Source organism: Rattus norvegicus, chromosome 1 (assembly GCF_036323735.1).
Source record: "Rattus norvegicus strain BN/NHsdMcwi chromosome 1, GRCr8, whole genome shotgun sequence".
Lineage (NCBI taxonomy): Eukaryota > Metazoa > Chordata > Mammalia > Rodentia > Muridae > Rattus > Rattus norvegicus.
Genome location: NC_086019.1, coordinates 217270099 through 217297367, shown reverse-complemented (window position 1 = coordinate 217297367; position 27269 = coordinate 217270099). Strand labels below are relative to the sequence as shown.

The 27269-nt window shown below is 40.1% G+C and overlaps 1 protein-coding gene across 11 annotated transcripts in view; it reads left to right on the top strand.

Annotated features, from left to right (window-relative positions):
- Positions 1-321: 321 nt before the first annotated feature.
- Ms4a13-ps1 (membrane spanning 4-domains A13, pseudogene 1) overlaps positions 322-27269 on the top strand; it is a 28692-nt gene continuing 1744 nt past the window's right edge. For 2 of the 11 annotated variants that reach the window (XM_063280085.1, XM_006231105.5), the window contains exons 1-6: positions 324-582; positions 3258-3373; positions 5480-5620; positions 12149-12205; positions 13557-13676; positions 23061-23156. In XM_063280085.1, coding sequence (XP_063136155.1) covers positions 3323-3373; positions 5480-5620; positions 12149-12205; positions 13557-13676; positions 23061-23156 — 465 coding nt within the window. In that variant the 5' untranslated portion in view covers positions 324-582; positions 3258-3322. Of the gene's footprint in view, positions 583-3257; positions 3374-5479; positions 5621-12148; positions 12206-13556; positions 13677-23060; positions 23157-27269 lie in introns of all 11 variants that reach the window. The other 9 variants (XM_063280094.1, XM_039101341.2, XM_006231104.5 and 6 more) reach the window with 8 other exon arrangements.

The window sequence follows — 27269 nt, the reverse complement described above, 5'->3', positions numbered from 1 at the left end:
TGGGTCAAAGCAGTCATTTTGGTTGTTTCCCAAACACTCTTTTCGTTAATTTCTTTAGCCATTTATATTTGGAGGAGAGTGGAGAAGGAGTGAACTATTAACTCAGATACTTGCCTTTTTACAGCTTGAAACCTTCTGAAGCGTGTGGTAAACGATCAGGTATCTGCAACCATTCTATCTTGGGAGAAACATCCCTGAAGAGGCAGCGTTTGAGCCATGTCCAGGGAAGCCATTACTAGAAATTCAAGATTGAGGTGTTGGACCAGGGCGTGGCCCGCAGGCCCCAGTGAGTCTGCGCACTGGTTCTCATCCCCCTACTCTGAGGGAGGGCTGTTGCCCTTGACAACCCGGAAGGCTTGAGGAGCTTGACAACCACCTGGGAGCTAGACTGGGTGCTGCTGCCTCTGATGGCAATGCAGCCAGGTCTAGCGCTGAGAACACCATCCACCGTGATCCTTCTCTTCAGCCTAGACCTGGGCCTGATAGGGTGAACCTGGATCCTTGGGACTGGTGAAATGCGAGGTGACAGCGTGCCTCTTTACTTTTGCTAAGCAAAGAAATGGACACTCTTTGGAGAAAGGGGTATGAGGAGAGAGAGGGTGGGCACATCTCCATCTCCATCGTTTATACCCTCTTGTTTGATCTAAAAAAAAAAAAAACAACTTTATTTTTATTTACTTTTAGAGATGTGAGTGGGGTCTCACTATGTTGCCAAGATTGCTCTTGAATTCCTGGGCTGAGCAATCCCCCTGCCTTGACCTCACAAGTAGTTGCTAGCAGCTATTCATTCTTACCTGCTCCTTCTAGATTTCATCTAGTACTGACTGCTGGTTTATGGGTGTATCATGAAGTAAGGTGGAAAGTAAAGCATTTAACATGACTATAGTCATGCTATAACAGCAAGGTTCCCCAGCAGTCGCCTTAAGTAAAGTATTCACTTAAAATATCAGTCAGAAAGGGGGGAGGAGAGAGGGGAATAGCTGAATGCGTATGGCCAGGGAATTAAGCAGGACTGGCCACAAACACGTGGAAATGAACATTTTAGTTTCTGGGGACTCAAAGTGATTTGAAGTCAGTCGTGAAAATCAAAAGTTGGAACACACTGTGGCAGGAATTATGGGCAAAATGCTAAGATAAACATCTGAGTATTTCATATATATGCATATATATACATATATATATATATATATGGTTGGTGATATGGTTCAGTGGTCATGAGTCTTGCTGCTTTTGCAGAGAACCAGAGTTTAATTCCAGGCATCTTAGGACCACCTTTAACTCTAGGGGATGTGACATCCTTTTTCATAGGTATCCAAACACACATTCAGAAACACAATTATTTTAAAGTAAAATTTAAGATGGTTTAAATTATTTTTCTGGGACACACATACATGCACGCGCGCACACACACACACACACACACACACACACACACACACACACACCAAAGCTCAGGGAACATTATAGAAGAGAGGATAGGAAGATTTAAAGTCAGAAGTTGTAGAAAGGGCTGTGCAACATTGTCCTCTGAATGTAACATGGGTGATGCACTCATGAACTCACTACAGATGTGGTCACCTACCCAAGACTAGAGTCATCAACTTCTTCATCAGAGAGGGGAAGGGCTCTGGAGGGTTCACCCCACCCTGAGGGATTATTAACAGTTAATAGTGTCTGAGGGAAGAGATATCACTTTCTTCAATGGTATAACCTAGGACTCAGGAAATAACATACCCCCCATGTTCATAAGGGCAACCCTATTAAGAGACAGGAAAACAATGAAGGGACTTGTAAAGAAAAAGAGTTTTAGCAAAAGAAGGTGAGCAGATAAAACAGAATAATAGAGGAAGATAACTGAAATTCATTATACATATAAAAGAAACTACCGGGGTTGGGGATTTAGCTCAGTGGTAGAGCGCTTACCTAGGAAGCGCAAGGCCCTGGGTTCGGTCCCCAGCTCCAAAAAAAAAGAACCAAAAAAAAAAAAAAAACTACCTAAAATTAAAAATTAATTACGCTTTAAAAATCATTTTTCAATTACTTTACCTTTATATGATGGGTTTTTATCTCTGCTAAAGATGCTCAGGATAAATAATAGACATTATTCCAGAATATCTGTGCAAGTTTTAGCATGTGACAGTTGGGCTAGGTATAATAACTAAGTGACTTGTCTTTCACCCACTTCTAGATTAACAATGGGATCACTAGAAAATAAAAACAAGTAATGGTTATTTATTTATTTATACAAAATTAGGATCCTTAATTAGATTGTTGAGTAGTCAAATATAGTTTTTTTAAGGAAAGAATTCTAACTAGTTATTTCTTTATTTTTTCTTCCAGCAATTAAACTGAGCATCTTAAGCAATTAAGCAATGCACACATACTTTTTATGATTAGCATTTTTATGAATTTTTCATTTGGATGACTTTACTATGGACCTCAGAGAGATTGCAGAGATTACAGAGACATTAAATATTTTACTCCCCAAATTAGTAGTGCTTCTACTGGTATGCTACCAATGTGAATAAATCTATCCATAAACACAACATGACTTATGTTTCTGTCTTCTGAAAGAGGAATGTTCTTAATATAGCATTTCAGCATTTCTCTATACAATTTCTATGATTCTGTGGATATCTGATCATGGCAGAGAAATTAAACTTAGCTGCCTTTACGTCTCAACTCTTGATTGCTTCTTAGAGATGGTGTCTGAAAGCACAACATTTACTTTAGGAGCATATGTGTATGTATATATATGCATATATACATACCACCATTAAGAATAGAAGAAGAGGTCATGAATTCAAGAGGGTATGAGGACACAAGAGGAGTGGAAGGGAAAAAGAGATAGAAATTATAAAATATATTTTACCCATATGTGAAATTCTCAAATTTTAAAAGGAAATGCAAAGTATGATTAGCATTAAGTTGATTGTGAATTTAAATAAATCATTGAAACTTTACTGAAATTCTCTAATACTATTCTCTAGTTGACCTTTATTCCTTATCATCTAGAAACAGTTAAGTAGGAAGAGATGACATGTACAATATATCAGTACTTCCTAGTCATTGAAAGAGACATTTTTTTAATTCTGGAGGTTTAGACATGCAGCACTTAAGACAGCGATAAGTAAATGTATACTTTTTAAAAATGCTGTGGCCTCTGAGTTTGTGAAGGTTGTTGTCAAACACCAAGAATCAAATTATGAGTTTTCCCTGAAAAAGAGCATGCATGTGTGTTTTGTGTTCTTTTGTAGAAGTTTGGTAATAAAGATATCACCGAAGATTAGAAACAAAATCAACCAGAGGAAATTCTGAAAGTATGGGATGTAGAAATTCAAAAATATCTTCAGCAAACACCGCTGTTTTAGGGGTGAGTGTTGTGCTCTCTTGTTACTGAGATAAAGTTCCTTCAAAGTAACTGAGCGGAAGGGGGTTTGTTTTGGCAGATCATCCTTGAAGGAATTTAGTCCATTGTGGTGGAGAGGATATGACAGTGGTCAGGGGAAGCATGGGCAGTGGGGAAAGGAGGCTTTGGACTTGCTGGTTACATTGCATCTGCATTCAGAAATCAGAGCATAAACAGGAAGTAGGGGCTGGGCTACAAAGCCTCAATGCCCACCTCCAACAGTTAACTTGCTCCAGTGAGTCTCCACCTCTTAAAGATTCAACAGTCTTCTCAAACAGCACCACCAGCTAGGGCAAGCAAACATGGGATCAATCCTGTGGAAGGTTCCACTCTCAAATCATAGCAGTGAAATTCCTGCTCTGATCGACTAAAATTCAATGTTTCAATGATGTCAGTTTCTTAAAGGGTGATCTTATATCTAGAAAGGGGTGGATCTGAATAGCTAAGAGGCAAAATGTTTTTTGTTTTGTTTTGTTTTTTGCTTTTAAATCATGCTGATTGTGTTGTGTAGTTTTTGCCTGGTCTCCCAACCCTTCACAAAGAAGCATGTGACAAGATATGAGCATATCAACTGAATTGCCACACCCAAGGAAATCCAGCAATCTGAATGAATTGTCAAATTTAAAAGCATCCATGTATTTGTTAGTTTAAAAGAGGTCTATCAGCAATCTCTCTTAATCCCTGTACTAATGAGTAGGATGAACACACAGTTCTGTTTAGTTATGAATCTGAGATTAAAGCTTTCCTAGTGCTATTAACAAACACCAAGAAGTTAGGAAAACCACAGGATTTCATAGCTAGCAGGGAAAAAAACCATTTCAAGGATCCCAACTTTTCCTTTGAATTTTTAGGCCATGCAGACCAGCTGTTCAAGCTGCTGCACAGGAACTCTTAGCTCTATAGTGACAAACTACTCTGGAAACAGAATGAAATATCTTAATCTGCTCTCCCCGAACACATGCATACCCCATCCTTTGCAATCTGGTTGGTTGGTTGGTTGGTTGGTAGTTGGTTGGTGAGCAGGAGGGTATGAGTGAGACTTTCTAGAATCCAGTGACAAGCTCTGGATTAAGAATTGCTTTTCTCAGTGCCCATGTGTTCGAGACTCTTCCCCACTTTTTCTTCTATTAGTTTTGAGTGTATCTGGTTTGATGTGGAGGTCCTTGATCCACTTGGACTTCAGCTTTGTACAGGGTGATAAGAATGGATCAATTTGCATTCTTCTACATGCTGACTGCCAGTTGAACCAGCACCATTTATTGAAAATGTTATCTTTCTTCCATTGGGTGGTTTTAGCTCCTTTGTCAAAGATAAATGGCTATGGGTGTATGGGTTCATTTCTGGGTCTTCAGTTCTGTTTCACTTCTCTCCTGTGAGACACATTCAGAGCATGTCCAATACAGAGGTCAATGATAGCAGCAAACCTCCCAACTGAGAATATGACCCCCTTGGAGGGAATTAGAGGAAGTATTGAAAGAGTTGAAGGAGCTTGCAACCCCATAAAAACAACAATGCCAACCAACCAGAGCTTCCAGGGACTAAACCACTACTCAAAGACTATACATGGACTGACCCAGGTCTCCAAATGCATATGTAGCAGAGAATAGCCTTGTTAGGGCACCAGTGGAAGGGGAAGCCCTTGGTCCTGCCAAGGTTGGACCCCCGATGCAGGGGTATATGGGGGGCAATAAGGGAGATGTATAGGGGGAATACCCGTATGGGGGAGTGAGAGAGGAGGGAATGGGGGCTTATGGACAGGAAACCAGGAAGGGGAATAACCTTTGAAATGTAAGTAAAGAAATATATCTAATAAAAAATTATAAAACAAAAACAAAAACAAAAAAAACAAGAATTGCTTTTCCATAAGAAAACTTGAGCTTGTCCCTCATACACCAGAAAACTTCTTCACAAACCTTGACTTAATCCTGTTTGGTACAACCAATGAGAACTCCATAGTTAATGCATGACCAGTTCACGTCCACCTTTTATAAACATGTGCTTCTTATGTTTATTGAAGCTGTGTTTTCCATTACATCATTTCAATACTAACGGCTCTCTCTCTTCTCACAGGTTATCCAGATTATGATTGGTATCTATCATGTACTCATGTGGTATTTCCTATTGCTGTTGTATATGGGACAAATTAAAGGAGTATTTGGAACTTACGAACCTTTAACTTACAAAATGGGAACTTCTTTATGGGGACTTACTGTGAGTAGAATACATTTGCGTTGGTTTTATTAATTCAGTAAACAATATTGATTCATATAGTGGATGGTAGGGGCTCATTTCTAAACAAGGTTTTCAGAAGAATCACATAGCTAAATGCCATTTGCTGACTTATTCAAAATCCAGTTTCTTCTTTCAACAAATATGTATGAAGAACCCTTCATCTACAAGTATTATCTAAAAAATGTAGATGAGAGAATAAATGGCAACCACAATGTAGACTATATCCCTAGATGTGTCAAAGACAAAGACTTTTAGCCACCATGTCTATTAGCATGGTTAGTTTCCAGGTTTCCGTTGTCTATACTCCAGTGTAGTGACTAGGCAGCAACTGGGCAGAAGGAAAATTTGGAATGTGGGATCCCTCTAGGGGTCAAGGGAAGAATGTATCACAAGACATAAAGATCAGCTCTATTGTCTTCTGTTTATTTGCCAATAAGAAAAAGTTTGAAAAGGTTATAAATGTGACAACTTATTTTAGTAAAATGATGATGTGAAACCTAAATGGACTTAAGGAACATGGAATGAGAGCTGATGAAATTTTTCTATTTATTTTTTCACTTGCTTTATGATAATTCCAAACATATGTACAGTATATTTTGATCATTTCTACCTGACTCCCTCCCTCCAACTCCTTTTGGATCTCCTAACACATCTCCCTTCCAACTTCATGTCCTTTTTTTATATCATCTCTTTTGCTGGTGTGTGTGTCGGGGCAGGGGTACCAGAATTAAAAGCAATAAATGACATGAGATAATAATAAGGGAAATGTTGCAATCATGTATTTATGTTGGCAGAAAATAGCAAATTTTAGTGAACAAATAGCTATTATCATGTTGTCCCGTGATAGTTCTCAATCAGTATTAATTTTGCTCCCTTGGAAAACATGTCATAGTATCTGGAGATGTTCTTCATTTTTTTATCTAGTGAGCAAAAGCTGAGGATGCTATGAAGCACCTTATGATGCATAGAACATCAATTGCAAAGAATTATAACCACTAATATAAACAGTGCTGAGGCAAGGCAACAAGGAGAGAACAACTCACTGGACTTTGGAAGCTTGTGGAAGATTTTCTACAAATGCTTCAAGTATCTCAATGTATAAGGAAGATGTGGGCTGAAAGTGAGGGTAGTCATGTGGACCAGCTAGTAGAGGAGAAGAGAGAGTGTGAAGTGACCATCTAGGAAAAGGGAGAGGGTATGTGGCTTATGGAAAAGCAATTTGATTCTTACACAGCATTAAGGACACAAGGTTAAAGAACATGACTTCTTAGTGAGAGAAGTCTTTACTCAAGCCCTGTTCATCTGCATGGATACGTGCATGAAGCAGGAGTAAAACTACATTTCACTAAGGTTGTGGTTAAAAGATTCTATTTTATACGAGTTTGCAGTCCTGTCACCAGTGGAGGGTTGGTCCCCTTGATCCACGTCCTCACCAGTGTGTGCTGTCCCTTGATCTTAGCCTTCTAATGGAATCTCAGGGTCATTTTGACTTGCATTTCTCTTATGACTAAGGACATTGAACATTTCTTTCAGTACTTCTCAGCCACTCAAGAATTCCACTGTTAAAAATTCTCTGTTTAGGAAATAAAGTGTGGAGCAGAGACTGAAGGAAAAGCCATCCAGAAACTGCCACATCTTAACGTCCATCCCACATACAGTCACCAAACCCAGACACCATTGTGGATGCCAAGAAGTGCTTGCTGATAGGAGCCTGATATAGATGTCTCCTGAGAGGCTCTGTCAGAGCCTAGCAAATACAGAGGAGGATGTTCGCAGCCAACCATTGAACTTAGAACGGGGTCCTCAATGGAGGAGTTAGAGAAAGGACTGAAGTAGCTGAAGGGATTTTCAACCCCATAGGAAGAACAACAATATCAACCAACCAGACATCCCAGAGTTCCCAAGGACTAAACCACCAACCAAAGAGTCCATGTGGAGTGACCCAGGGCTCTAGCCACATATGTAGCAGAGGATGGCCTTGTAGGGCATCAATGGGAGGAGAGGCCCTTGGTCCTGTGAAGGCTTGATGACCCAGTGTAGGGGAATGCTAGGGTGGGGAGGCAGTAGGGAGCAGGTGAATGGGGGAGCACCCTTATAGAACCAGGGGGAGGGGGATGAGATAGGGGGTTTCTGGAGTAGAAACCAGGAAAGGGAATAACATTTGAAGTGTAAATAAGAAATATCCAATAAAAAAATCTGTGAATTAAAAAACTGATTCTTTGTGGCCTCAAGAGTGGGGATTGCAGGTTTGCAAATGGCAGAATTAGAAACACTTGTCTCAAATCTAGGGAAAAAATATTGGTGGAAACAGATAATTGGAGGAAGATACTTTCCTTGAACAAAGATGGTCTGCTGTCTGTCACAGACGGGATGGAGAGGTCACTGGAAGAAATATCAACCTCTAAGACATCTATCTGCCTTTATCTGTATGCTAACCCAGAGTGTCTGCGAGCAAAAATCTAAGAAGGCCACGCTGATAAACGGTCCATTGCCTCATCAGTAAGAAACGGTGCATTTAGCTCATAAATCAAAAGCACATGGAAGAAAGAAGAAAATAAAAGGATAAGAGAAAAAAAACAATTTCAGAGAAACGAGTTGTGCCTCTTTGTGTTTTAGTTCATGCTAAAAAAATAAATTCAGGGGGAAACTTGAGAGGCAGCTTGGTCAGCAGAGTGTTTACTGCACAAGCATGAAAACCTGGGTTCCACCCACCGTACCCTTAAAAAAACAAGCATGATGTACACTTGCCATCTCAGCTCCAGGGAGGCAGAGACAGGAGAACACTGGCATTCGCTGATCAGCCAGTCAAGTCTAACCAACAATCCTAGATCCCAGGAAGGAAGGAAGGGAGGGAGGAAGGGACTGCTCCTGAGGAATGACACCCAAGTTAACCTCTGCCCCCCCACACACACACACACATTCACGTACACAGCACAACTAACATTTTCAGTAAAATACCTAAATTTTTAAAATGTCATCCAATGCAGAAATTGTCATTTAGATGATAACCTTTGAAAGACATTTTCTAAAGCTAATATTTGCTAATAAGTTGGAAAACACTCTAATAAAAATATCCTACAATGGGGTTGGGGATTTGGCTCAGTGGGCCCTGGGTTCGATCCCCAGCTCCGAAAAAAAAAAATCCTACAAGATACATTCAATTTGTGTATTAACTTTTCAAAGAATAAATAAAACACTTTAAAAATAATAATATAAATTTTCATCTTTTCCACATATTTTCTGTATATTTGAGTTTTGCCTGCATGTCTGTGAATCTTATACACGCAAGGCCTGAAGAAGCCAGAAGAAGGCATTGGATTGCCCGGAACGGGAGTCGGCGATGGTTGTGAACTTTCATGTGGGTGCTGGGAATCAGGCCCAGGTCTTCTAGGAGAGCAGTCAGTGCTCCTAACCACTGAATCATCTCTCTAGCCTCCAGTTCAAGATTTTAAATAAAAGTCAATGTCTAACTTTGGATCTGAGATGATAGGAAGATACCTTCACACTGTGGTCCTGAGACGATTCTTATCCTCCGTGTACACATCCTTAGCAGTCCTATCTCTTCTGTCAAGAAAGAGAGCAAACTGTACAGGATCAACTTCCTGGTAGAACTGTGCGAGCCTCAAAGTTTGGCCTTCCCGGATCAAGTGTGGAGCAGGAGAGGAATCTCTGCAGAAGAGGCGGTAGAAGGAACGGAAGAGCCGGAAGTGGTTGGCGACTCCAAGGAAACAGCACCCCTAGACACAACAAAGATACTGTACATGCGAACCCACAGAGACTGTGGCAGCATGCACAAGATCTGCACAAGCTCAAGCCAGACTTGTCATTCTTGATCCCAGCATCGAGAAGGGGAAGTAAACACCATGCCCTACCCTCGCCAAGAAGCTGTTTGTGATCAAGGCCTGCCGAGAAAAATCAATTTTCTTCAACAGAGTATATCAGTTACTAAGTATATCAAACACACTCCTAGACGAGCCTCATACTTGGGAACAGCAGGACAACGCAGAACAGACTCCATGCTTTTATTGTGGTGCTTTGGTTTGTTGCTCTCTTTTGTTTGCCTTTTTGTTTTACGGTGGTATTTTCATTTGTTTGTTTGCTTTCTTGCTTGCTTGCTTGCTTGATTGATTGAGGAAGAAATAACATCAAATTGGATGGAGAACTTGGGGAGGGAGAAGAATATGATCAATATATTATATGAAAAATTAATGTTAATTTTTAAAAGTATGGAACATGTCTGCTACTTTTCAAAAAAAAAAAAAAGTAACCTTTGCCAAAATCACTAAAACAGAAAAGCTTGAGAGACGGTTCTGTGATTTAGGGTACTTTGAGCTCTTGCTGAGGACCAAGGTCTGGTTCCCAACACCCATTCCATGGAATTCAAAACTTCTTACAACTTCAGTTCCAGGGGATCTGATGCCCACTTCTGACCTCTGCACCGATTGATGACTTCAGGGACTGATGCCCGCACACACATAGATGCACTTCAACAAAATTAAAACTTTAAAAAGACAAAGAATATTTCAGGGAAATTGTGTAGCCTGCTTTTTTTTTTTAAGAAAACATGACAGGGGTTGGGGATTTAGCTCAGCGATAGAGCGCTTGCCTAGCAGCTGCAAGGCCCTGGGTTCGATCCCCAGCTCCGAAAAAAAAAAGAAAAAAGAAGAAAAAGAAAAAGAAAAAAAAGAAAACATGACAAAATTTGATTACATGTTTTTATTAGAAAACAAATCTTTAAATACAGAGAAAGAGCAGGATTGGGGGACGACTGAGGGAGAGGGCACACAGAATACAAAGATGTACTCAGCCATGGCAGCCTGAATTGAGGAGTTACGAATACCTCTTAAATTGGATGTCATGTACAGATTTTAACTTTCCAATTACATGTATGAACATATGTTTATAATTTAAAAAGAATTATTTTAAAATTCTAATGTGTTTACGCATTTCTGTCCCATGGATAAGTGCCTCCTGAAAACCCAAGTGGTGATGGCATGGTTGACCACTAGCCTGGTGCTTTCAAATACTCTATAGCCTTTAAGAATGAGGATCCAATGAGAGGCATTAGGGGGGGGTGGATGTCCTTTAGAGGAGGCAGTGAAACCTTGGTCCCCTTTTTCATCCTTTTGCTTTTAGACCATGGAATGTTTTTATTTTCACTCCCACTGTGGGCTGCTGCCTTTTCTCAGAGAAGGGGAAGCAGGGGAGGGGTGACACACACACACAGACACACACACACACACACACACACACACACACACACACACAATGGGTTAAATGTCCCAAATTGTGAGCTAAAATAAATATTCTCTCTTTATAAATCGAGTATCTCAGGATTTTAAAAAAGTCATAAAAACTAGAGGCAGGAGTGAATAGTTGGCATTTCTGGTCAGTTGTGTATTTAAATAATTTTCCTCATATTAGAAGACAAAGGTTTCAGTGGGTTCCATTTTGTAAAAACTAAAATGTGAAAGAAATCAAGGTTTATTCTTCATTAGAGATAACATCAATATTATTCGTGTAGCCTGCTTTTAAATAACATAGCAGTGTTTTGTACTTCTTGAAAAATAGAAATCCCGAAAGGAAATAATGGAATATCTTTTAAAATAATTTTCATAAAAGGCAAGGTGGCTGGGAAGATGACTCAGTGAATAAGAGTACTTACTTGGTGTGCAATCATGACGACCTGAGTTCAAATCCCCAGCACCCACATAAAAAGCCAGGCATGACTGCACATACCAGTAACAGCAGCAGCGTGGGGCGGAGACAGGCAAATCCCAAGCGCTCAGTGGTCAGCCAGCCCAGCTGCAGCAGCAACCTTCCAGTTCCCTGAGAAACCCTGTCTCAAGGCAAAAGGTGAGGGGCAAGAAAGACAATCCACTCTGCCTTATACCGTGTATGATCAAAGGCATGAGCCTGCACACCCATGTGCATAAACTACACACAGACACACACACACACACACACACACACACACACACGACACGCGTGCATGCACAAATGGATAAATAAATAAAGCAAAAATGGGCACCCTGTGGCCTTCATGATGACTATAGACTCTCAATGAAGAGGCTATTTGTACAGTCATGGTGTCCAATGGGTTTATGGGCCACCTTTCCCACATCTCGATGTGTACACAGTCATTGCTTGGAGTAGAAATTGGAAGAGCACCTAAATGAGTTATACAAGAGGAATCATATAACCAAACTTGACCGTGGGTCCCGGGGGGCTTAAAGACCCATTGCCATATACGGCAACCTAAATCCTGCCCTCTGTCCCCTGTTTACACCTGTTGTGACCCTCCTGTTTCTTTCAATACCTGTCACCTTTTGAAAACATCATTACCTTATAATGGATGCTCATCCCAACCCCTTCTACTTAAACTTCTCTCTTTGTTACTATTAGAATTCTGAAAATCATTGACCTGGAATATAGAGTTGTTTCAAAGTATGCTTAAACTGCTGAACACCATCAATGAGTATTGACCAATATATGTTTTGTGTCTAGTTTGTCCTTTCAGGAGCCTTCACAATAAAAGCAGCAAAATATCGAAGTAGATTTATGGTAAGTTGAAATTTTGGGGGTTATCTCTAGTATGTACTTTTACAAAACAGAACAAGAGATTTGAGTGAAAAGATAGTGTTGGGGCCAGAGAGACAGCTCAGCAGCTAAGAGTACTTGCTACTCTTACAAAATACCTGAGTTCAGTTCCCAGTACCCATGTTGGCTCAGAACTTCCAGTAACTCCAAATCCAAAGGATGTCGGATGTCTCTCTCTAAAGGTAGCTGCTCCCACATGTACATACAAACACACACAAACACACACACACACACACACACACACACACACACACACATCTTTACAATAAAGAAAAATAGTCTCAACAATAAAGGAATCTACAATCTCTACAAAAACTAATGAGGGAAACAAAAACCTGAGATCAGATTACTTAATGTACAATGGATCCCCTAGTTAACAATCACACTGACCTGCAAAAACATCTAAATTTAAGTAATAATTATGTTTGAATTTCTACCCTTAAACATTGCCTGAGCAGTGTTATTAAATTTGTTTACAGGATCTAAAGCCTTTCTTCTATGTGGACATTACTATGTTTTAATAGTTCATTTTCTGGTTTATCCACTTTGGGTATAGGATTTTACTTTGTATCAAAGTAAGGAATTTTCCAAAAAAAAAAAATCTGTCCATGGTGTAAGTAGGAAATGTTTAGAAATAAAAATATTAGAATTTTAGGCCTGAAAGATACCTTAGAAATCAATTGGTCTTAAATTTTTGCACATTAAGAACTCTGGGAATGGATAGATGGCTCAGGAGTTAGAAGCAATGACTGCTCCTACAGAAGACTTGGGTTTATCCCCCAGCACCAACATGGTGGCTCATAGCCATCTGTAACTCAGCTCCAAGGGGATCTGATGTCCTCTTCTATTCTCCATGAGCACTTCATGTATGTGATACACTGAGAAGCATCCAGGCAAAACATCCATAAACATAGATAAGTAAAATCTCAAATCTTAAAAATAAAGAGTTCTGGTGTCTGTCATATTGACAGATGATCCCAGATAATAAAAACCAAGGATTCAAACATATTAACTCCTGTTTGACTTTATTTCTACAAGCAGTCTTACAGCTGACTCACATGATTATAAAATACAAAGGTCTTTTTAGAACTGATGGAATTCAAAAATTGGCAGTCTGATAATAGATTCATGATACATGTAAGACTTCATGCAAGCCAGAAAAACCATGGCAAGCATAGGCACATTTTGAAAGCTTCACATACTACAAGTCTGAACTGGATTTTTCAAAGTAAAACAAACACAGATAAACAAAAATGAAAACGTATCCAAAGTGCTTCATCTGAATGTTGTATGTTTACTCCATGTCTCCTTTCAGCTTCTCTGTACTATGTCCCTGAACATTCTCTGCATAATTGTTACGATCATTGCAGCCAGCCTAACAATAGTGGAATTGTCTCATTTCCGTTCTGTGTCATATAGAAATTATGGACAAGCAGTAAGTAACCAATTCTACAGAAAAATCTTTTTTACATTTGTAATGATACTTTATCCTTTGAAAGCTTCATACAATATAGTTTGATCATATTTACCACCCACTTTTCCCCAACTCCATTCAGATACACCCCCATCTCCCTATTCCAACTTCATTTTTGTGTTCTGTTTATTTCAAAAACCCGTGGAGACTATTCTGTGCTGCCCTCATGCTTACAGGTGTAAGGCCACCCCCTGGAGTTGATCGACCTCCCTAGGGCTATGCTCTTAAAGCAAACAGATTCTCCTTGCCCTGAGGCAGTCAGCTGTCAACAGACTCTCAGTTCGGGATAGAGACTCCTGAGCTGCCTCTCCCCAACCTCTTCCATGCTAGAATATTGATCGGTTTGCTCTTGTGTGCATCTTGTTCAGGAAAACACAGATGCTGGGAGTTTAGCATCCCCAGCATATCCAGAAGACCCAAAGATGTTGGTCCTCTGTGATCGCTACCTCTTAACAAGCTGTTTGTCTCCTCTTCCAAGATAGTCCCTGAGTGTGTGTGTGTGTGTGTCTCTCTCTCATGTGTGTTCTCTCTCTCTCTCTCCTCTCTCTCTCTCTCTCTCTCTCTCTCTCTCTCTCTCTCTCTCTGTGTGTGTGTGTGTGTGTGTGTGTGTGTGTGTGTGTGTGTGTGTGTGTGCGCGCATGCGCACGTGTCATTTCTCAGGCACTGTCCATTTTTGATTTTTGAGATAGGGCCATTAGCCTCAAACTCCCCAAATAGGCAAGTCTATCTGACTAAGTAAGCCACAGGCACTAACCTGTCTCTGTCTCCTCAACATAGAGTATGCACTCTCACTACCCCTACACACACACACACACACACACACACACACACACACACACCACCTGTCTCTCTCTCTCCTCTCTCTCTCTCTCTCTCTCTCTCTCTCTCTGTGTATGTGTGTGTGTGTGTGTGTGTGTGTGCGCGCGCACACGTGTCATTTCTCAGGCACTGTCTATTTTTGATTTTTGAGATAGGGCCATTAGCCTCAAACTCCCCAAATAGGCAAGTCTATCTGACTAAGTAAGCCACAGGCACTAACCTGTCTCTGTCTCCTCAACATAGAGTATGCACTCTCACTACCCCTACACACACACACACACACACACACACACACACACACACACACACCACCTCTCTCTCTCTCTTCTCTCTCTCTCTCTCTCTCTCTCTCTCTCTCTCTCTCTCTCTCTCTCTCTCTCTCAATCCTCTCTTCTCTGTCTAGCCTGCAAGGCAAGTACCTTACTGAGTGAAACTCTCAGTCTCTCAATGCAAAAAACATACATTTCTGGACCACTAAGCCATTCAGCAAACCAGGAAGAGAGCTCTACTGTTAGCACATGTGTATAAACCCTGATTGCGTAGGCATCTCTAATGACCTGCGTTTGCATGTTATGTGGATTTAGTACCTCACTACTAAATGTATATCAGTCTTATTTTTTTGTACTCCAGTCATAACTATATAGAAATGTAATGTATCACACTATGGTCAATGTGAATAGTCTTGTTGACAACACAAGAGATTTACTTGAGTTATATTGGCTTAGAATTCAGAATTATCCAAAAATGCAAAGATCTCTCGTGCTTATTGATCAGTAGGATTAACATAGTAAAAGTGTTCATCCTACACAACGCCATCTATAAATACAGTTCCATCCCTGTCAAAATTCCAACACAATTCTTTGCAGACCTTGAAAGGATAATTCTCAACTTCATATAGGAAGATAACACACCTGGGAGAGCTAAAGTAATCCCTGATCTCAAGCTCCATTACAAATCTACAGTAATAAAAACACAAAGTACTCACATAAATAAACATGTCGACCAAGGGAATCAAACTGAAGAAGACACAGACATAAATCTACACAACTATGAGCACCTGATTTTTGATAAAGAAACCAGAAACATACATTGGAAAAAAGAAAGCATTTTTAACAAATGGTGCTGGTCAAACAGGTGCATGTAGAAGAATACAAATAGACCCATATTTATGACCCTGTACAAAACTCAAGTCCAAGTAAACTTAAGACCTCAACATAAAACTAGATACACAGAATCTGATAGAAAAGAAAGTGGAGACTAGCTTCGAATGCTTTGGCACAGGAGACAATTATCTGAACAAAATGCTGGTCGCAGATCACTAAGTTTAACTGTAGGAACTTAGGAAACTTCAAAGCTTTTATATAGCAAAAGACAACATCAATATGACGAAGAGGCAGCCTGCTGAATGGGAAAAGATTTTTACCAACTCCACATCTGATAGATGTCTAGTATCCAAAATAAAGAACTCCAGAAACTAAACATCAACAAATCAAATAATCCAATGAAAAACTACAGTACAGATCTAAAAAGAGAATTCTCAGTAGAAGAAACTCAAATGGCTGAGAAACACTTAAAGAATTATTCAATATTCTTAACCATTAGGAAATAAAAATCAAAACAACTCTGAGATTTCCTCGTTAACTGTCAAAAATAGATAAGATCAATGACATAAGTGACAGATCATGCTGACAAGGATGTAGAGCAAGGGGAACACTCCTTCATTGCTGGTGGGGGGGTCAAACTTGTACAGCCATACATAGTGGCTACTATGGAAATTAATATGGGAATTGATCCACCTCAATACCACTCTTGGGCATATACCTAACATTCTACCCTATCACAAGGACACTTACTCAAGTACTGTGGTTTTATTCATAATAGCCAGAAACTGGAAACAACTTAGATGCTTCTCAGCTGAGGGATAAATAAAGAAAACGTAGCACATTCACAAAATGGAGTATTACTCAGCTGTTAAAAGAATATCATGAAACTTGCAAGCAAATGGATACAACTCGAAAAAAACCATCGTGAGGTGACCCAGACCCAGAAAAACAATGTGGTAGGTGTTCACTTATAAGTAGATATTAGGAGTTAAATAAATAGTAATCAAGCTATAATCCAGAGAGATTAGATAAAGAGAAGAGATCTAGTGAGGGGTTGGAGGGTGCATGGATCTCCCTGGGAAGGGGGATAAAATAGGTTTGTGGTCCAGAAATGTATGTTTTTTGCATTGAGAGACTGAGAGGTTCACTCAGTAAAGTACTTGCCTTGCAGGCAAGACAGAGAAGAGAGGAGAGAGAGAGAGAGAGAGAGAGAGAGAGAGAGAGAGAGAGAGAGAGAGAGAGGGAGAGGTGGTGTGTGTGTGTGTGTGTGTGTGTGTGTGTGTGTGTGTGTGTGTGTAGGGGTAGTGAGAGTGCATACTCTATGTTGAGGAGACAGAGACAGGTTAGTGCCTGTGGCTTACTTAGTCAGATAGACTTGCCTATTTGGGGAGTTTGAGGCTAATGGCCCTATCTCAAAAATCAAAAATGGACAGTGCCTGAGGGTGACCATAGTGAGGACTCCTAGGAACAGAGATATGGAGTCTGAGCTGGACATCGTTTCGTAGCCAGTCAAGGCTTCCGGTGTTGGGACTGGGTTGTATTTGGTTGAGTTGTTGGCAGAGGTGGTCCCATCGAGATTCCTAAACAACCTAGACTGATGCTAGGACAAAGGGTCACTACATAAACTGACAGTGGGGAGCTATTGCCAAGGACAACATCCACAAAGCTCATTGAACATAGAGAGGTAGAGCTGGTATCTTCCCGGAGCCCGCATCCCTACACTATAGTCTGTTTGGTAGAGGAAGCTAGGTATTCTGAAGATTATGAAAAGAGAAACAATAGACATCAACCCAGTCACAAAACCACTGATCTACAGTCTAATATGCCTGCAAGATGTGCTGGGACAATGAAGGCACAAATCTTGTCTCTTGGGGGCATGTTCTTTTTTAAATGGATATAGAAGGGGAGTGGATCTGGGAGAGAGGGGAATTAGAGAGGAGTTGGAAGGAGTGGAGGGAGGGGAAACTGTGGCCAGAATGTATTATATGAGAGAAGAATCTATTTCAATAAAAAAAAACTATTAACACCTAGAAAAATAATTAATATATGCTAATAAAAACATTGTTTTATAGTAAAAAGAAAAAGAGACAACACCAAATTTAATTGCACCCAATGATCACTACATTTGTCACAAAATTACCATAGCAACCTCTTTTCTCTGGGCTCCTAGTTTCTTTCTCCTAACTGACCGATTTGCTTTCTCACACTTATATTAAATAGAAAAATTAAAGTCTAAAAACTAATTTTTCATAATGTCCCAGTCCATTTGTGTAGAGTCTCTAAAATTCACTTTCTCCCAAGCTTCCAGGGAGCTAATCATTCTTCCACTCAGCAACTTCTAAGGCACTTCTGGTCCTATGTTTAAAACAGAAACTGACTCCATTTGATAAGGAAGAGAAAGAGTTGCCACAACTTTCCTGAGATAACATGAAAACATTTATCTATGCAAAAGAACTGTGCAATTCAGTCTTTGCAAATCCCCCCAGATCCTGAAATAATGTGTACTGGAGCATAGGCACATGGTCACTCTGTGTGCCTATCTAATTCCCAAGTTTCTCATTTAGGAATCAATGTCGACACATTGCAGATATGCAAATTCAATTACTTTTGAGCCACAGAATGATAGTGATGCCTTGGGGTGTATGAGTATACCCTCATGGAGCGGACTTCTCCCCTGGGTCGCCTTGCCACCTGTTGAACTAATTTGCCCTCATCCCTAGATATCCTCCATGGTCCACCCATGACAGGGGCAGAATGACTTAACCTGTTGAGAATAAATCGTGAAGTCACAAGATAGAGTCGGATCTGAGGAGAATACCACAGAGAAAAGGCAAGAGCTAAGAGCTAGAATAAATGTTTAGCCAGACAATCACTAGATATCCTACAACAGCACACCTTGGCAAACAAGGACCATTTAAATGAAACATTTCATTTCTGGGCCCTGGTGGATCTGTACAACACAGAAACAGCTCTTAAGTGCATGGTGCTTACTGTGGTAGACCGCAGGATGTCAATTCTTTGCTATTCTTTTTAAATATTTCTGAAGCACAAGTTAGTCCTGTTGTTATGGTTCCAAAAGAAAAAAATCCATTTGTTCTTCATTTAATTTTAAACTATTCACAGAGAAAAACAAATTGTGCCGCACTTCCTCATTCCTTCAACTTACTCAGAATCTAACTTATAAATATTAACTCTGAATGAGGTTAATATTTATAAGTATAGATGGTAGCTACATAATATATAGATGATGACAAATAGTATAAAGATACACATAGCATGTATTCACATACAGGATAAATATATATGTATACATATATATATAGAGAGAGATAAATTTATATGCATATTAAAACAAGTAAAAGTGAAAGAAAAGTAAGTAGGTATGAAAATAAACACTATATTAGATAGATAGATAGATAGATAGATAGATAGATAGATAGATAGATAGATAATAGTAAACCGAAATATGATTGCTAGATAATAGAACATAGATATATAAAGCATATATATTAATGAATAGATGATAGATACATAGAGAAATGATAAAAGATGGATATATAAAAATCTGATAGGTAGAAGATACATAGATAATATATAGACATAATGTTTACATACAATACTAGTGCTTTACACACTGAACCATCTCCTCATCAGGAGATAAGCTACCTAAAGCTACCTTTTAATTGTCCTGAGCCTTTTTTGAAGCTATACTTTACTCATAGAGAAGACAGTGCACATGTTAACCTATGTATCCATTAAAGCAAAGTTTTTATATGCCCTTGATATCTCTCATGTGCACTCCTTAACAATGATGATACCTGGTGGAAGCCCAATGGTGGAAATAGAGGCAGAAGTTAGGAGGTTTAGCTACTTGGAAAGAAATAGAAAAAAATTAAGTGATGAAAATAGACAATGCAAAAGAGCAGTCCAGTACTAAAGAGACTGGTATAACTGCCTAATTGAAAAACACTAAAGGAGCTGTGCCCGGAGCTGAACCTGTGCCACAGCTCTCTGGACCCAGAACCCATGAAGGGAGAGCTGGATTCCCAGAAGTGCAAAAAATCCTGAGATAAAAGGGGAAACCACCACTTCTGCTCACATTCCTGACCCAAGAGAAAACCCAGAGCCCTCTGGACACAGGAACTGAGGAGCAGTCCAGGACAGGATCCTTCCAGTTTCTGCCTGCACCCAGAGCTGACACAGGGCCACAGCTCTCCTTCCCCAGATCCCGCTGGGAAAAGGCTGGTCTCCAGGAGTGCTGACACACAGGCTTACATGAGGGTCAGGCCACTGTCAGAGACAGCAAGACCAGCTAACACCAGAGACTAGATGGCGAGAGGCAAAAGTAAGAACCTAAGCAACAGAAATCAAGCACTTGGCATCATCAGAACCCAGTTCCCCCAACACAGCAAGCCCTGGAAACCCAAACACACAGGAAAAGAAGATTTTTATTTAAAATCACAACATATGATGAGGTTAGAGGAATTTAAGAAGGATAGAAATAACACCCTTAAAGAAATACAAAACAATACAGGTAAACACATGGAACCACTTAAAGAGAAAAGACAAAAATCCCTTAAAGAATTACAAAAAAACACAACCAAACAGGTGAAGCAATTGAGAAAAACCATCCAGGATCAAAAAATGGAAATACAAACAATAAAGAAATCACAATCCACCCAGGAGTGCAGACATCTTGAGACCACAGGACAGACTGGCACCTATGCACCCCTCAGCCCACATCCCTGATCCAAGGGGAAACTTCATAGTGCCTCTGGACACAGGGATATAGGAACAGACAGCCACCAGTACCCACAGTTCTGGTCTGTGCCCAGGACCAAACTGAACCAGCCAAACAGCTCCCTGCAGCCAAATCCCATGGGGAAGAGAGCTGGACCCTCAGAAGTGTGGATACTCCTGAGAAGTCAGAGGAGACTACCCTCTGCCCACAGTCCAGACCCAAGAGGGAATCACATAGTGCCAACTGTGACCGCTGGGTGCAAGGACCTACACGAGCAATCAGGGGCAGGACCGTTTGATCCCTACCCGCTCCTAGAGCTGGAAGACAGTCTCAAGGAGCGCCACCACAGCTGAGAGCAGAGCACCTGTTCTCAGGAAAGGCTGAAAGAAAACAGGAAAACAGTTCTACAGGAGTGCTGACACAGAGGCCAACAGCAGGGTCAAGTCACTCTCAGAAACAGCAAAACAAGCAAACACCAGAGACAACTTGATGGCGAGAGGCAAGCGCAGGAACCTAAGGAACAGAAACCAAGACTACTTGACATCATCAGAGCCCAGTTCTCCCACCAAAGAAAATAATGGATATCCAAACACATCAGAAAAGCAAGATTTAGATTTAAAATCACATTTTTTGATAAGGATGGAGGACTTTAAGAAGGACATAAAGAACTCCCTTAGAGAAATGCAGGAAAACACAAGTAAACAAGTAGAAGCCCTTAGAGAGGAAACACAAAAATCCCTGAAAGAATTACAGGAAAACACAACCAAACAAGTGAAGGAATTGAAAATGGAAATAGGAACAATAAAGAAAGCACAAAGGGAGACAACCCTTGATATAGAAAAGCAGAGGAAGAGACAAGGAGCCGTAGATACAAGCATCACCAACAGAATACAAGAGATAGAAGAGAGAATCTCAGGAGCAGAAGATTCCATAGAAATCATCGACTCAACTATCAAAGATAATGTAAAACGCAAAAAGCGAAACCAGGAAAGGGAATAACACTCGAAATGTAAATAAGAAATACTCAAGTTAATAAAAAAGAAAAAGAAAAAGAAAAAAAAAACGCAAAAAGCTCCTAGCCCAAAACTTACAGGAAATCCAGGACTCAATGAGAAGATCAAACCTAAGGATAATAGGTATAGAAGAGAGAGAAGACTCCCAGCTCAAAGGACCAGTAAATATATTCAACAAAATTATAGAAGAAAATTTCTCTAACCTAAAGAAAGAGATACCCATAAACATACAAGAAGCCTACAGAACTCCAAATAGATTGGACCAGAAAAGAAACTCCTCCCCCCATCACATAATAGTTAAAACACCAAATGCACAAAACAAAGAAAGAATATTAAAAGCAGTAAGGGAAAAAGGTCAAGTGACATATAAAGGCAGACCTATCAGAATCACACCGGACTTCTCACCAGTAACTATGAAAGCCAGAAAATCCTGAACAGATGTCATACAGACCCTAAGAGAACACAAATGCCAGCCCAAGTTACTTCTGGGGGAATCACCATCCCTGACCTCAAACTCTATTACAGAGCAATAGTGATTTAAAAAAAAAAGAAACTATGGTATTGGTACAGAGACAGGCAGGTAGATAAATGAAATAGAATTGAAGACCCAGAAATGAACCCACACACCTGTGGTCACTTGATCTTTGAGAAAGGAGATAAAACTCAATTTCAGCCTTCAAAGGCAGAGACAAGGAATCTTAAGAGCAAACCGGCTAGCAAGATCAGCCTCATCAGAAAGTTCTGGGTTTGATTGAGAGGCCCTACCTCACTTAATAAGGTGGAAACGATTATAATCGAGGATGACTCCTAACATCATTCTTGGAGGGGATTCTATAAGCACACACATCCATGTACACATACAACCACACATTTGCACAGTTACATACATACAAACATGCATAAAATACACACACAAGAAAATGAAACAAAAATTAGCAATAACTTTTTAAACTGGGCCAACTAGGTGGCTCAGCAGGTGAAAACACTTGCCTTTCCTCACAAACCTGACGGCCTAAGTTCAGTTCTGGAACCCACAGTGGAAGGGAGGAAAACAACTCCTGGTAGTTGCCCTTAGACCTCCAGATGAGCACGAGGACACAGATGTACACAGACACCACCACCACCATCATCACCTTCTTCTTCTTCTTCTTCTTCTTCTTCTTCTTCTTCTTCTTCTTCTTCTTCTTCTTCTTCTTCTTCTTCTTCTTCTTCTTCTTCTTCTTCTTCCTCCTCCTCCTCCTCCTCCTCCTCCTCTTCTTCCTCCTCCTCCTCTTCTTCTTCTTCTTCTTCCTCCTCCTCCTCCTCTTCCTCTTCTTCTTCTTCCTCTTCTTCTTCTTCTTCTTCCTCTTCTTCTTCATAATAACAGCCAGATTAGCTGAAAAGTTTAGATAGTGAATACATTCATGAGCCTAAAAATGGTCAAGAAGTGTGACAGAAAAGCTAAGTGGTGACGATGAAGTACAGAAGCCCCAGAAGGTGCACTGGGAAGAATAAAAGTATGACAAATGAAGATAAAAATAAACAACTGAAAACTCTCAGGGAAATCAAACAGAAGAAGGTCTCCTGCCCCTGCATTCCTTCCTCTCTTTGAATCTTATTTTAGGGTCCTCTTGGGTGGGCACACACTGAAACTGATGATACATCATGTCTCCCTGTTTCCCGGTTTCAGAAGCTGGGAAGGGAAGTCTCCCGCATTTTGCTGTGCTCTTACCCCCTGGAATTTGTGGTCGCCCTCACATATTCCATCTCTGGTTGTGCATATTTGGTAAGTGTTTTCTCCAACAATTCAAGGGCTTTTGGTTCCTAGTACCTAAGCTTGAGGACATATGTGGCAAGCTACAATTGTCTAGAACGAATAACAATGGAATATATAATGTTTCCTTTACATTTTGTTTTCTTTTGCCATAAATATGTGTTTAAAACAGGATGACAAGAGTAACATATGAAACTGTAAATTTTAAAATTAAAAGCACATATATAAAAGGTGAATCTTTCCTTAATATTGTTCTCATTGCCTCCACACGTTTGGATGAAACACACCCATACGCAATAAACACACGTACACAAAAAGCCACAAAACACACATTCATGCACACTTTGTAAGCAGAGAGGGAGATGCTGCTGCCCTGCTTGCCTGCTTCCTTTTACACAGTCCAGAGTCAGCCTACAGTATGATGCCATCTACATTGGGCATGGATCTTCCCTCAGCTAACCCTCTCTGAAAACATTAATTAAAAAAAAATATCCAGTAGTGTATCTCCTCGTTGGTTCTAAATTAGGATTGTCACAAATTAGGATTAACCATTGTACATAATTCCTCCAGCCCTTAAGTTGAATTGTAAAGTAATTAGTGAGGAAGACTTAGAGAATCCACAGCCTTGCTGCTTGAGGCAGATGGTTTTGCTTGAGGCATAAATAACATAGAAAGTTTCTTTCTTGGGTTGGGGTTGGGGATGGAAGAGTGTTACTGAAATGGCAAAGAGTTCAGTGGCCAACAGGCAAGTAAGACCAAAACACTCAGTCCAGCTAAGATCATAGGATATCATATTACTGTTGGGACAAAAAAAATATCAGAAACTCAACAGAGACATTCAGACCACTGTGGACTGCTGATAGCTGGTCATCCCTGTGTCTGAAAAAAAAATATACACATGTTCATATCTCTGTATGCACTAAGGAAACTAGAGAAAGTCCCACTGAGTTTCCCGCCTTGGTTCATAAAAGACCACCAAAAAAAAAAAAGGAGTATATATAAACAGCCCAAACTTTACAAACATTTCCCTGAATCTTTATTGATTGAAGATATGTTTTCTTCCTCTAGTTCTGCCACAGCAAAGCACCATAGATAATGTGGCTTAAACAAGAAAATTTTCTCCAAATTCTTGTTTAGAAGCTCAAGCCCAAAGTGCTGCGGGATTAGTTTCCTCTAAAGGCCCTTTCCTTGGCTTTCAGTATTTTCACAAGGTCTTTCCTTGCCTTTTGTATATACCAGTCACATTGGACTACAGCCCAGAAAAATGGCATTATTATAATCCTGTTGACCCTTTTAAGATCTTATCCCTGAGCATGTTCACATTCCAAGATGCCAATGGTTCGGATTTTGATGTATGTCTTTTGAAGACTGTAATTTGGGCCACAACAAGATGTGTTTAGTATTACCAATGTCTAATTACTGGCTGAGCAATTATGCTTAGCCCTGGGGGGTAGACTAAGAAATGGACCTTAAGGAGAGCTAGGAACCAGAAAACAATGGAAATGTGTAGATACATCAGAGGCATGCTCTAAGGGAAACAGACTCCACATAATTAGTATAAACAAGTCTCCAGAGAGAAAGTAGCATCCACCACTCCCAGGGAAAGATGAAACTATTTAAATCAGTGGTTCTCAACACATGGGACACAACCCTTTTGAAGGGTCAAATGACCCTTTCACAGGGATGACCTAAGACAATTAAAAAACACGGATATTCATATTACAATTCGTAACAGTAACAAAATTGAAAACCACTGGTTTAAATTATCTAATATTTACCTAAAGTATCTAACAATTACCTAAGATGTCCAGTTTCAAACAATAGCTGAAATAAAAGGAGCAAAAATTAATGACATGTGTGGTGGTTTCAATGAAAATATCCCCCATAGATTCACAGGGAGTGGCACTATTGGTGCGGCCTTATTGCAGTAGGTGTAGCCTTGGTGGGAGAAGTGTGTCACTGGGGGGTGAGCTTGGAGATTTCAGATGCTCTAGGGAGGCCAGTGGATCTCTCTCTCTCTCTCTCTCTCTCTCTCTCTCTCTCTCTCTCTCTCTCTCTCTCTCTCTCCCTGCTGCCTGTCGATCCAGATATAGAACCCTTGGCTCCTTCTCCAGCACCATGTCTGCCCGCATCCCACCATGTTTCCCATCATGACCACAGTGGACTAAATTCTGAAGTGTCTAAGCCAACCCCAATTAAATGTTTTCCTCTTCACTGCAATAGAAACGCTAAACCAACATGTGACTTGGGAACTGTAGTCTTGGTGTCAGGAGAAAACAAAGGTGATGTTTCAGAAAGAGAGTGCTGCCCCATGGGTACCAGCCTGCCCTGGCACATCAAGTCGCAGCAGGACTAACATGAATAAATAAAATACATTGGTTTAAAGAAAGGAAAAAAGTACTTGGGGTCAGTCCCAGTAGTTGACAGGTCCCTAAGAGGAAGTAAGGACTTAGTCATTGAAGGAGGAATGAGTCAGGAATGGTAGTCAGGAGAATCTTGTAGCCCTGAATAACTAGTAGTCAAACTATACAGATTTCATAAAACAAAAACAGACTCATGATTTTCCAAGAAATACAGGTCATATATCATTTTGTCTCTGGACATGAGTTTGATTTCTCATTACATGTCTGAGTTTACAAGTTTAATTACAGTTAGCAAGTACAGATAAGAACAGATTTTTATTTTTATTATTGGCCCTATAACCCCATTTTGAAGAATCTATTGAATATCTTTAGTAAAGCAAGCACAGTTAATATATGACAGCCTGTTCCTAGACTGGCAGTAGTTGTGATTTCAAAGTGCTAGGCAAATAGAAAATATCTGAGCCAGCCATTTTATGAATAGCAAATCCTGAGACCTAACTCCTTTTTCATATGTCCTTCCTTGTTTATACATGCTATAATGCAGGCAAAAGGTCATTCTAACCAATCTAACTTTATTACTGAGTTCTTTTTACTACAGGGGTGTGTACCCTGTATGACCTCTCCAATCTTATAAACTACATTTTCAGAAAGCTCTGAGTATATAGTAGAAGGAGGCCTCTGATCTGATGTCAATTCTCCTGGTCAGTAGGAGCTTGCCACTTCTAAGTTTCTACTGATGTCATTATTCTGTTTCTGAGTTTGCTTAGGGGCAGACATACCAAGAAGATCCTGGAGTCATGTCCTCATAAAGAAATTTCTAATATCTCTTGGCTTGTCACAATCTCCAGGGCACAAAGACTTCCAAATAGGGAAAAATAAGGTTATTTCCCTGAGAGCAGAAGGGGTAGTGTGTTTAGAACTGCCCTAAACAGACTCAGACATAATTTTCAAGGGAAAGACATAAAATGAGTCATAATGCAGAAAGCTCCCCAAGAATGCAACAAGAATAGACCAAAACCAAAAGTGAGAGGCGACTGCAGCATTGGGTTTAGCTTTGCAGGAACTGTGTCAAAAAGCTATGCTTGCTTCATGACTCTCACTGTTTCCATTGGCTACGGCTGTGCCAAGAAAGTTTTCAAAAAATCGAAGGACTTATGTTTAAAGAGCAACAACAATGACTCATTAAATAAGATGACTGGACAAAAATAGAATTTAGATAAAAGGAAGTTGGATCCTAGGGTTTAAGTGAAGTTGGATCCTAGGGTTTGAGTGCAAGCTCACTGTATCAGAAACATAGATGAACACACTGTCCAAAATGTCCTGTCCAAAATGTCCTGTCCAAAATGTATCTGTCCAAAATGTCAGAATTTATTCAATGGCAATAAGTTTACAAAGAATGGTAATTTCATTGACAGGAAATAGTTTCCTTGACATCCCACTGAGGCAAACGCAAGTTCATGTGATCCAATCTTAACTACTAATTTTAATTCTTGGATCAGGCATTACATATCTTACTATGAATATTTATATTATGTGTGTGTGTATGCTTGGCACGTTACAAAATTGCCACAAAAGAGTTGAAGATGTTTCAAAGAAGCCTAACAGAGGCAGAAATAACAGGTTGACAGGGACGCATAGGATCTCTGTAGGATCAGATAAGTGACCCTGTTCTTCTACAGGAGACACTACTGCTACAGAGTCAGGACTCTGGGTCAGAGTTGGGCAGAGCTACAGAGTTGAGTCAAACTTCAGAAGCAAGTAA